General features: G+C 38.4%; 1 protein-coding gene across 1 annotated transcript; it reads right to left on the reverse strand.

Annotated features, from left to right (window-relative positions):
• Nucleotides 1-293: 293 nt before the first annotated feature.
• Nucleotides 294-7,566, reverse strand: LOC121963598 (double-stranded RNA-specific editase 1-like; the record flags this gene model as incomplete). The annotated part of the gene is made up of 4 exons (XM_042513881.1): nt 7,428-7,566; nt 2,792-3,726; nt 900-1,014; nt 294-462 (listed from the first exon to the last, which is right to left on the reverse strand). Coding segments are annotated over exons 1-4 (1,358 nt in total), but the record flags the coding sequence as incomplete, so codon positions are not given.
• Nucleotides 7,567-12,327: the final 4,761 nt, after the last annotated feature.

The raw sequence follows: 12,327 nt of genomic DNA on the forward strand, positions 1-12,327 counted from the left end.
AAAAAAAAAAAAAAAAAAAAGCCAAAGGGAGTTAAAAAATAATTTGACGTGCCATGACAAACTACTGAAAGTAATTTCCCTGTTATGTTACATTAATGTCATTTCATTAATTACAACACAACACATTTCCATTACTTAACATTTCAATAATTTAAACAGTTTCATGACTTTTCCAGGCTTGTAAAATGTGATTGTGGAATTCCATGGCTTTTTCCAGGTTTTCCATGACCGTGGGAACGCTGGTTAGTGAATATTTGTGAATAATAAGGACACAGAATCCAGCTGTGACTCACCTGAGGAAGTGCTCCAGCTGCGAATACAGGAACCTGATGAGCGAGCGTCGGGCCACAATCTCAGCGTGGCAGTCGTTGAGGGCCAAACCTCTGTCGCTCATGTACTCCCCGTTGATGCACTTTGTCCCTGTGGACACACAGATGACCTGCGCCTCCTTCACATCAGTCCCTGTCCAACAGAGGAATGAAGACAGAAGTCTGGAGAGGAATTTGAATCTGGAGTCCTCTGATTCACAAAACTCGACTAAATCTAGACGAAATCTCAAAAAAATATAAAATAATGAATGATACAATAATAATGATGACATCGCTTCCATTGTGCTGCCTTCAGGTGCCTTTCAGAATTATTTACATTTTTGAATTATCAAGCAAATTGGTTTGATTTCTTGGCATGAAATGTCCCACAAACTGCAAAAAAATGAGTAAAAAATTGACATATTTGTATGCCTTTTTTTTACGCAGCTACCTCCAGCAGGTAGCTGACAACCCCCTTTTTTATTTATATACATCTAAAGAACTCTAAAGAACCTTTATTTGTCAAAATGTGTCACCACCCCCGACTTATATTTTAAGTTTTACAGTATTTGATTGATAAAACAAAATCACCTGTTGTCATGACGACCCCCGCCAACACTTTCCGTCTGGCGTGCGGAGACGCGAAGTTGTCCGTCAGCTCGCTGAACTTGTCGACCACCAGGCGAGAGACGGCGTCTGCCAGGACCTGAGGCAAATGTTTGGAGCATTAGATTTTATGTTTCAAAAACGAAACGACAACAATACGGACGAGTGATGAAAAGAAAGTGAAAGCTCTTCTTATCTGCGCTCAGACTATTACTGAATATTTCAATTAGGAATGCGGCCCCCGGTGTGAATGACAGGCAGGGATCTGAGCGGCTTAAAACAGTCAAATCCTCTGCTCCACTGACTGCTCTGTGAGCGACTCGGGGAAAAAAGCCTGCTATAATGAACAGCAGTGTTTGAATAGCACTCAAAGGGTGATGGTAATTAAGATAGCGGCGTCGTTATCGGCGTGCAGGGATTACAGACGGGGATTAGTTTATGTGTAAATAGATTCCCGGTGTACTGAGCTTGTCTCTCCTGAAGCCGTCTCCATCTGCAAATCACACTTTGTCAGGTTTGGTCACGAGCGGTGACATTTGTCGAGTCTTTGGTTGGACCACAGAGATCTGATGTGGATGTGTTTGCAGCATGCCAAATTGTGAAATTAGTCTTTGGCAGATTTGACTAAGTATCTTCGTGTTTGGATAAGAAAGAGAGCAAGAAAAAATGACACGAGTTTCCATTCGTCCTTCCGTCCATCAATCCATCAAATTTCCTTGGACTCGACAATGAACTCATTCGAATTTTGTCGTCAAAGGTCACTGTGACCTTTGCCGTCTAATTTTTGTGAACAAATTATCTCCAAGAAAGGAATTTTTTCAACTTTGGCACAAACGTTCACTTGGACTAAGTGATGAACTGATTTGAATTTGGTGAACAAAGGTTACTTTGACCATGTCATTCTTGCGAATACATTATCTGAAAAGAAAACTTTAAAAAAAACTTTTGAACTTTTTCAATGTGGGCACAAACATCCACTTGATAAAATAATTACATTTTAGTAGTCAGAGGTGACCTTTTCTGTCTTGTTCTTGTGAATGTGTTATCTCATGAAAATCTTGAGGCATTTTTTTTTTTCAAATTTGGCGCAAACGTTCACTTGGACTCAATAATTAAATGATTCGATTTTGGTGGTCAAAGGTCGCTGTGACCTCATCAGTCTTGTTCTTGTGAACATGTTATCTCAAGAAATCCTTAAGGCCTTTTTTTATTTTTTTTCAAATTTGGCGCAAACGTTCACTTGGACTCAATAATTAAATGATTCGATTTTGGTGGTCAAAGGTCGCTGTGACCTCATCAGTCTTGTTCTTGTGAACATGACATCTCAAGAAAATCTTGAGGTTTTTTTTTTAAATTTTTATCAAATTTAGCACAAACGTTCACTTGGACTCAGTGATGAAATGATTCGATTTTAGTGGCCAAAGGTCGCTGTTACCTCATCAGTGTAGTTCTTGTGAACATGGTAGCTTGAGAAAATCTTGAGGGATTTTTGTTGGGTAAATTTTGGCCAGTTTATCATTAGAGTGGTGTAATCTGTGGAATATTTTAAACTGTGTGAATTTATGAATGAATGTCTTTTTCCCCCCTTGCCTTCCGGGAGGTGTCGCTGGTCTGCCGTCTGCCAGATTCCAAGTGAGTCTTAGTACTGTGCCAAAAAATGCAATTCTTACAGGTACCTTCACATGTTTTAATACCCACTAACAGCATGGATCTGTCTTTGGTGTCCCCCAAGTGAATTGGTGTCTTACTGTAAACAACTTCTATGTGGCATGTTGACCTGGTTGGTTGTTTCTCACTTCATATCTTTCACAAGACAAGCTGAAAACGGTAAAGCAACGGGGGCCTTTCAATAGTCATTTACCTTTGTCGATGCTTACCTGTGGCAGGTGAAGCTGCAGTCCCTCTCTGGGTATAGGTTTTCTGGATGGAGCCTGGTCCAGCTGCATGTTAAACAGAGCGGACAGAGCAGCCTGAGCCGCTCGGGCCTTGGCCAGCTTCTTGTTTCGCCCAGAACCCTGGAAATTCTGAGCATCTACCGTCACTGACATGACAAAGTTCTTGGCATGGCTCTCCCCGCTCTCTGACACAAAGTCATACTTGAGGCCTGGCCGCATCTCGTTGAGGATCATGACAGGATTCTTGCCACTTGTAGGGGGGAGGAAGGCGGAAGGGGCTGGAGGTAAGGGGGCCTGGACCAAGTTTGGGATAGGGGAGGGTAGCAATGGGTACTCTATTCCCAATGAGCTGAAGGAACCATTGCTGTTGGATGCGAGGTAAAAGGGGTCATCTACATGAGGAGATGTCTCAAAGGCATTAAAAAGCATGTCCGGAAAGTCGGCCTGGTCCGAGGTGAAGTCCGTGTGGACGGACAGAGTCCGGCCCATGGCCATATGGGCTTCAGACGCATTGGGGAACTGGACGAAGGAGCGCAGGGCCTTCTCTGCTGCGTTCAGCTTGGCCTTCTTCTTGGTAGGACCTGAACCTTCGAAGAGCTGCCCATTGACCTCCACAGTCATCACAAAGACAGGGGCATGGACTGGCCCGGTCTGAGAGAGCAATTTGTACTGCAGTCCTGGCTTGATCTCATTCAGCTGCATTAGGGCATTCTTGGGCAGAATGGGCCTGGGGACTTTCTTACGCTTCTTGGGCTTGTACTTGGAATGTGCATGCCCGTTATTGCCCTCCTCTAAGGGACGTTTCCTCCCACCCCCAGCACTCCCATTGGGGAGTTGAGCAGCCTCAGCTGCGACCCCCTCTTTGGAGAAGAGGTTGTCCAAGTTCCGATTTTCCTTAACATCTGTGCTGCATGAACCTGCGGTGCCCAGAAAGAGTAACTTACAATGCCTTCGTTGCAGGATCTTGTAAATGTAAAATTTAGAGATTCCTTTACCTTTCTTTGCAACTGAACAAGTGATGTGTGTTCCGCTATTAATACGTATGTGCTGACATTATGAAAACACGGCAGAAAAAACAGTGGTTCACGTGGATTCTAAACACATTATTGTACAGCAATAGAACATTTCGTTAAAATTATTGTTTAAGCAATGAAATTTGTCAACTTTCACTACTGGCTGACCAAAATCTTAATTAGCTTCAAAAGCAAATATTCTTTGCAGCTAGATATACAAAATACATTTTTCTGATTGACCTTCTAAGTTTTGGGAACACATATCACCAGGCCCTGTTAACAAAGCCGATGGAACTTAATGTAAATTTCCATTTATAACATCCTCCAGCAAAAGCTCGATAGGTTACTCCTTTCGGTGCTCAGGACAGAAGACAATTCTATAAATTGTAGGTTTAGAGGGGGTTGTGGGGAAAGATGGGGGTGCAAACAAGGTGGTCAACTTTTCCCAAAAATAATTCTGTACTTCAACTGAGCCTGAAGGAAAATACCAGAGAAATCATATTAACTTTCAGAATTGGTCAAATAAGGTCATATCAGACAGAAAACAAGCAATTTTACGATAAAACGTTGGACTACAAACACAAAAAAGCACCTGATTATTAAGTAGGCACTGCTATGGAGTGTTTTCAGGATGTATAACGTACTGAACTGGATGCAAATCAGCCAACTGTAGGGGTGGGTTCCAATAACCAGCTTCCATTTTGGATCTGGTTCCCGGTTAGTACCCAAAATTTGTTAGGCTAAGGTAATAAACTAACTGTTTTAAACCCCAAAGTCACACAATAACACAATAAGCGATGAAAATACTCTCAACAAAGCGTACACTTAAACTAACATTTTAGGTTATATTTCTTAGGTAGTTAAACCCTTAAAAAAAGACAATGAGAAACTCAAGAAATGGCCCAAAAAATTGTAAGATATCAGTAAAATCTTACATAAAAATGACCGGAAACAAAGTGCAAAAAAAAAAAAAAAAAAAATGAGGAAAATTACCTGGAGAAAAAGAGCTAAAATATTCAGCTAAATTATAATATTAACATTATTTGTTTCTGTAGAGTAATTTTAAATGTAAAATTATAAGCGTAGTTTTCTAAACAGTTTTCCACCTTTTTGCCTCGCTGACAAAACCTTTGTTGTAGAAATCAAATATGACAATGCCATAAAAAAAGCCATTCCGAAAGCCTTGTAGTTGTCTTTTTTTTTTTTTTTTTTATTTTCTTGTCAACTTTTACTTATTCCTTGCAATTTATGGGACATTTCTTGCAAAGTCTGACAGAAATCAAACCAATCTGAACAGGTTTCAAAACATTTGAATGTGTTTTCTCGCTGGACCCCATCCACAGCAGTGCATTGCTTCGCTTACGTATTGGACTCCAGCCTGCTTCTCAAAACTTATTGTGCTTACAATGCACAATATTTAATACACTATTGATGGATATGTACATACAACCCCACTTCGAAAAAATCTGAACTATCCCTTTAAGTGCATTGTGCATGTACAAAAAGTGCAATTTGTCTACATTTCTGGTAATAAAGTGGACTAATATGGGTTGTTTTTGCAGAGCCAGTTGCAGCCAGCTGACGACTGTAGGCAAAGTAAATAACAAGCATGCGAGAGGGGGCCGGAAATCAAACATGAAAAGCACAATAGCAGATAATGCCCCGAGCAACAAGAAGGGGAAGAATGATTATAGGTCTGTAGGGGAAGAGGGAACATATTGTCATTGTTGCTCCACTAAAACAGAGAGTGCTGCGGCTCAGCCAGCAACAATACTCCGACGCCTCCAACTGCAAGGTCAACTGTCTATAATAAATGTTCTCTGATATGTCCAATTGTTAAATCAGAGCTAAATGTGATACCAGGCATCAAATATTTGTATTTTTTTTTTAGCAAACAACCCTTGAATAACCTTGAGCGCTTCCATCATCAAGTCTGCAAGCGACTCTCACTGCACAGTCGGGCATAATCCACGTGTTCTCCCGACTGGTTTCACTTTGGCTTACACAGAAAAGGGCCAGGATTACTGCTGCATGAACGCAAATAAAGATGCATTTAACCCTTTCAAACCCGGGCTGACATCTTTTTTTTTTTTTGTGCTGCGTGACACATTTCATAAGTAATTTCTTTCAGAAAAGGTCAGAAATTAGAAGAATTTCTTTTTTTTTTCCAAATAAATGTCTAGGGGAAAAAAAAGAAAAGCCAAATTATATTCACAATAATCACATTTACATATATACAATATTTTAGAGAATTATTATAATTGTCAAGCTTTTTTTCTTTTTTTTTTTTCCAGAGCGCCTTGGAAACAAATATTCCACAAATTGCAAGAAATTATTCAAAAAAAAAAAAAAAAAAAAAAAAAAGCTAGGGAAAAATGTTTAGGGGAAAAAAAGAAAAAAGCAAGGGAAAATTTATATTCATAATAACAACAATGATAACATATATAAAATATGTAATAGAATTATTGTAATTTTTAAGCACTTTTTCAAGTCATTTCTTTGTTTTTTGCTGTCTTGCTAAATTTCCGGTAATTTTCTTATACCTTGCAAATGTTTGGGTCATTTCTTGTCAAACAAGGTATGAAATATGTACAATACAATACAACAATACAAATTGCAAGAAATTTGAAAACTTTGGTTGAAAACAAAAATACTCTTTTTATATTTAAACACTTTTTTCTTTGCTCTTTTGCAAATTTTCTGTTAATATTCTTGTACTTTATACCAATTTTTTTTTTAAACTTTTGGGGTCATTTCTTCTCTTTGTTGCTCATTGCCTATCGTGTCTGAAAGAAATCAAAGGGTTTCAAAGGGTTAAAGAGGTCCGTCAGTTAGTGTTTGGAGCAAAAGCATCAGGAGGCCAAGTCAGGATGCTAAATTGGCTATTATGTCCTCAGAGTCCTTTCGGCCTACCAGGACTGACAGCCAGATTCGCTCAGATTGAAGCTTGATCGTATCATTTTTGAAAAATAAATAGCCAAACTACAAAAAACACATCCTTTCCCCTCAAATCAGTTTTCAGAACCAAAAACAGACACATAAATGGTGTCAGATGAGAGAAAAGCTTTGCGCTAATTTGATTTCCTTAAACCTGCATATAGTCTCCACTTAGAACCCTCGCTAGATCCATCTTTTCCACAAAATCCTATCGAGGCTTATCATGGGTCAGGTGGTTTTAGGGCTGAAATAGACCTTCATTCTGAATCCAAAGGTGGTTCTCAGGGGGGCTTTAAGGAGCTTTTTTTGTTGAGAGCAAGGGGACAAGCTTAGAATTTGCCATCAGAGTAGACTGTAATCTCACAGTAGATACACCCTGACCCTGGGATTAAGTTCCGATCCGGCCTCCTGGGCTGGCCAAAGGGAATTGGATGGTACATTTTCAAGGACAGTCTGAGAGGAATACAATGCACCAGAGATATTTAAGCTCACAATTCTCTACTTCCTTTACATATGCACGTAGGTCAGGCACAACCTCGGCATTAACTGGGATCCATAATTCAGTTAATTAAACATTCATCTACACTTGGAGTTAGGAAGGCTTGAGAAAATGCTTATGGATCAGATCAGAACTCAATGCCTTTCTTAGACCGGATAAATGGACTCACTCATGCTTTTGACTTCGTCCCCCTCTGCGGTGAGCAGCCTCTGTTGGTTTCGAGTAGGCCGGTCTCCCACTCGACCTGGAGGAAACAGAGAGTGGACAAAGTTCAGACGGAGGGTACTTTTATCGAAGAAGTGATCCATGCTGCAAATGCGTTCTCGTCCATCACATACAGCCGCTTTTCCAGTTGACTTCCACATCTAAATATTATCCAATGCCAGGGTGTCGACATAAGCACAAGTTAGGATTTGGCAACAAAAGCACATGGTTAGGGTTCGGCAACAAAAGCTCATGGTTAGGGTTCGGCAACGAAAGCACAAGGTAAGGTTCAGCAACAATAGCACAAGTTAGAGTTTGGCAACAAAAGCACATGGTTAGGGTTTGGCGACAAAAGCCAAAGTTAGGGTTTGGCAACAAAAGCACATGGTTAGGGTTTGGCAACAAAAGCACGTTAGGTTTTGGCAACAAAAGCACAAGGTTAGGGTTCGGCAATGAAAGCACAAGATAGGGTTCAGCAACAATAGCACAAGTTAGGGTTTGGCAACAAAAGCACATGGTTAGGGTTCGGCAACAAAAGCACAAGTTAGGGTTTGGCAACAAAAGCACACAGTTAGGGTTTGGCAACAAAAGCACATGGTTAGGGTTCGGCAACAAAAGCACAAGTTAGGTTTTGGCAACAAAAGCACAAGTTAGGGTTCGGCAACAAAAGCACAAGGTTAGGGTTCGGCAACAAAAGCACAAGGTTAAGTTTAGAAAAACAAAACATCACACCCCCTTCAGTTATGTCTTCTTGGGGATAAAAGTGTAAAAAAAAAAAGGTGGATCTTGGCGTCGGTATTCGACGCCGAAATCACCAACAACGTTCCTTTTTCACAGGTTGTCCTCATTACTCCCAACCTTCCTTTCTTTTCATTATTTGTCCTTTTGCCCCTTTCTGCTACAAGCCTATGTTTAAATCATGAATAAAAATTTCAGACAATTCCAAAAAGACAAACATTTCCATAATAAAAGGAACAGCAAACAGAGAAAAGTGCAAACCGAAGTATGCTTTCTTAAAGACAAACATTAAAAGTGTCAGGTGAAAGAGAGTTGCTGTTGAAAACATTAACATTCAGCAGACACCACCTGTCTGAGCAGCCTTTTGAGACTGATACATCTGACTAACCTTCATATTCTAACAGCTTTTTATTCATTCCACACAACATGCTGAGAAGTTAAAAACTTTTTTCCGAGTGTTTGGGCTTTAATCGATTTCACATCGTTCAGGAGACGAGAGGTAAAAAACGTGAAGCAGTCATCACAGTCAAAGTAATAGAAATCTGAAAAAATAGTAAAAAAAAAAAAATACAAGTATATGATGTTCTGTCAGTCCTTTCGATGCACAAGAAGTCGGAAAAAACGGTAGAACGTACGTAGCGGGAGTCACTCGACCAAAATGCGTCACATCACATTGCAGCGGTGGTTTCTAGGATTTCAGGACATTTTTAGATTTTTAGGTGGTTTTTAGGACTTTAGGATATTTCTAGGATTTAAGGATGTCTGTAGAATTTTAGGATTATTTCTAGTACATTTTTTGGATTTTAAGACATTTCGGAGATTTAAGGATGTTTGTTCGGACATTTCTAGTACTTTAGGACATTTCTAGGATTTGAAGACATTTCTAGTACTTTAGCACATTTCTAGGATTTGAGGACATTTCTAGTACTTTAGCACATTTCTAGGATTTTAGGACGTTTCTAGTACTTTAGCACATTTCTAGGATTTTAGGATATTTCTGGTAGTTTAGGACATTTCTAGGATTTAAGGATGTTTGTAGAATTTTAGGATATTTTCTATTCCTTTAGCACATTTCCTGGGTTTTCGAAGCTTTAAGGATGTTTGTAGAAATTTAGGACATTTTCTAGTACTTTAGGCCATTTCTAGGAGTTTAGGACATTTCTAGGATTTAAGGATATTTTCTATTCCTTTAGCACATTTCTTGGATTTTAGGACATTTCAAAGATTTAAGGATGTTTGTAGAAATTTAGGACATTTCTAGTACTTTAGTCCATTTCCAGGAGTTTAGGACATATCTAGGATTTAAGGATGTTTGTAGAATTTTAGGATATTTTCTATTACTTTAGCACATATCATGGATTTTAGGACATTTCGAAGGTTTAAGGATGTTTGTAGAAATTTAGGACATTTCGAAGATTTAAGGATGTTTGTAGAATTTTAGCACATTTCTAGGACTTTAAAACATTTCTAGGATTTAAGAACATTTCTAGGATTTTAGTATGTTCGTAAAATTTCAAGAATTTTAGGACAATTTGAAGATTTAGGGATGTTTGTAGAAATTTAGGACATTTAGCACACTTCGAGGATTTTAGGATATTTCGAGAATTTAAGGATGCTGGTTGAATTTGAGGACATTTCTATTTTTCTAGCACATTTCTAGGACTTTAGAACAGCCATCAGGAGCAAGTTGGGGTTCAGTATCTTGCACAAAGTGGAACAACTACTTTTACCGTAACATTGCAGGCAACATTTTTATAACAAATATAACAAATTTTCCTGCTCGAACCAATCAGTGATCGCTCCATCAACAGCCTGACTTTCTCATTTGTCGCAAGTCATCAGCTAACTTATTCTCCCCTGCAGCAAGTCCCCTCCGCCTCCGCCTCCGCCTCCGCCTCCACCTGCCCTAAGCTACTCCTGTCAAACAGAGGTACTCGTCTCCGGGGCTGATAAGAGACACTGAGCTGCCGTTATTTTCTCCAGCGTAATCAGGAAAGTGTCACTCAGCGCTACGTCCCCGGACATAAATAAACAAACTGAGACCGCAGAACAGACTGAGACGGCAATAATTACTGTCGATTTATAGAGATGAAGGCTGTGAGGTTTCACTTCTCATTTTTTTAAGACCAACCCTGACTTCTCATCCTGGGTGGACGTAGACGGACCGCAGCCGGACTGATTCTTCATCACTCCTCTATATTTTCAAAGAAAACAATAAATTTAAACATTTTTTTTTCGAAATGATTCCATATTTAAAAAATACATGGGTCAGGTATTTTAGCAAACAAGGTGAGCTTTAACCCTTTGAAACTTGAGAAATTATTTAATTAATTAATTTCTGTCAAAAACATGGGGCAATGAGGGAATAGTGCGGGAATTATACAGAAATTAATAAAGGAAAAAAAAAGAATAAAATTACGTTAAAATTAGCAAAATAAAACTATAAAAATACAAAAATAGATAAATGGCCTGAAACAAATGCATAAAAAATTATAATAATTCTGCAAAATAATTTACAAATAAATAAGGAGGCTTCCATGATAAATAATATTTAATTATGATAATAAGAGATATAACTCTCTGGAAATTCAAATTTCCAATTTTAAGTAATTAAGTAGATTTAATGTCATCAGTTTAATACTAAAGCACAAAGAAGAAAGACTAAAGATGACGCAGTCCAGTAAGGTCCTGTGGTAAATCAAGGATTTAATGTCTTAAACTGACAGGTTCTGTTGGTATAACGGAGCTTTTTTTAACACTTTTTCTCTATATTGTTCCTTTCACATCAGTGAGAGATAATCATCGGACCCTTCCTGTCTGCTCCCACTCTGTAATCTGCACCACCTGTTTACGGTCTCTAAATCCAAGACGACGTCATTATTATTTCGTGACTCGACAAACATAAAACTGTTTCACGTTCACACACTGTCAAATTATGACTTTTTTCTTGTAAAATTATGACTTTTTTGTCATAAAATTATGACTTTATTCTGGTAAAATTATGAACTTTTCCTTGTAAAATTATGACTTTTTTCCTGTTAAATTATGACTTTTTTCTCAGAAAATTATGACTTTTTCTTGTAAAATTATGACTTTTTCTAATAAAAATATGACTTTTTTTCTTGTAAAGTTATGACTTTTTTTCTTGTAAAGTTATGACTTTTATCTAATAGAAATATTACTTTTTTCTTGTAAAATTATAACTTTTTCTTGCAAAATTATGACTTTTTTTTCTCGTAAAATTATGACTTTTTCTTGTAAAATTATGACTTTTTCTTGTAAAAACATGACTTTTTTCTTGTAAAATGACTTCTTCACACTGAAATTTAATTTCATAAAATTACAAGTTTAATCTCATAAAATTACAGTTTTATTCTCAGAAAATTACAACTTTTTGTCTTGCAAAAGTACGACTATTCTTGTAATATTACGACTTTTCTCTCAAAAATATTACCACTTTACTCTCGCCTCAAAATTTTTTCAAAATCTTTCCCTAAAACTCCTTCGTAAACATCTAATTTTTTTTACGCCAAATTCTGCGAGGCTGTTTATGTCTCTTGAGGAAATCCATTTGTTGATTCACTATTTGCTACAAATAAAAACAACTCAAATCAGCCCAATAAAATGACTCATCAGCTTTCCTTTGGAGGAAGAACAGAGCGAACCACGAGCCGAAGGGATTGACAGGAAGGGCTTCACAGATACGGCCGCCTGCCCTGCTGCTGCTCAGCTGCGTGCCTCCGAACATTTAGAAATGACAATGTTATCAGGGCCGCTCGGGCTCTACTGTGCGACGGGTGGAAGGAGAGCAGGGCTTAGGTTTGCCTTTCTCAAGATAATGGAGGAGGAAAATGAACTGAGAGGACGCCAAATGTCAACAAATGTAGTTATCAGGGAGGCTTGTTGTCACGGAAACGTTGGAGGGTTTGAATATTGTATTACTTCACAAAGCTTGTTTACCTCATCACAGACTGTCTGCATCACATATATACAGCTTCTGTAGCTGCACACTGATCTGATTCAGATTGTTTTTCACATGCACTGCTTCATATATATTTGCACATGCATTAATGCAAAGCGGTATCAAACAAAATTGGAAAGAAAATGAGATTGTGGAGACACGCAGC

Source organism: Plectropomus leopardus, unplaced genomic scaffold (genome assembly GCF_008729295.1).
Source record: "Plectropomus leopardus isolate mb unplaced genomic scaffold, YSFRI_Pleo_2.0 unplaced_scaffold1184, whole genome shotgun sequence".
NCBI classification, from domain to species: domain Eukaryota; kingdom Metazoa; phylum Chordata; class Actinopteri; order Perciformes; family Serranidae; genus Plectropomus; species Plectropomus leopardus.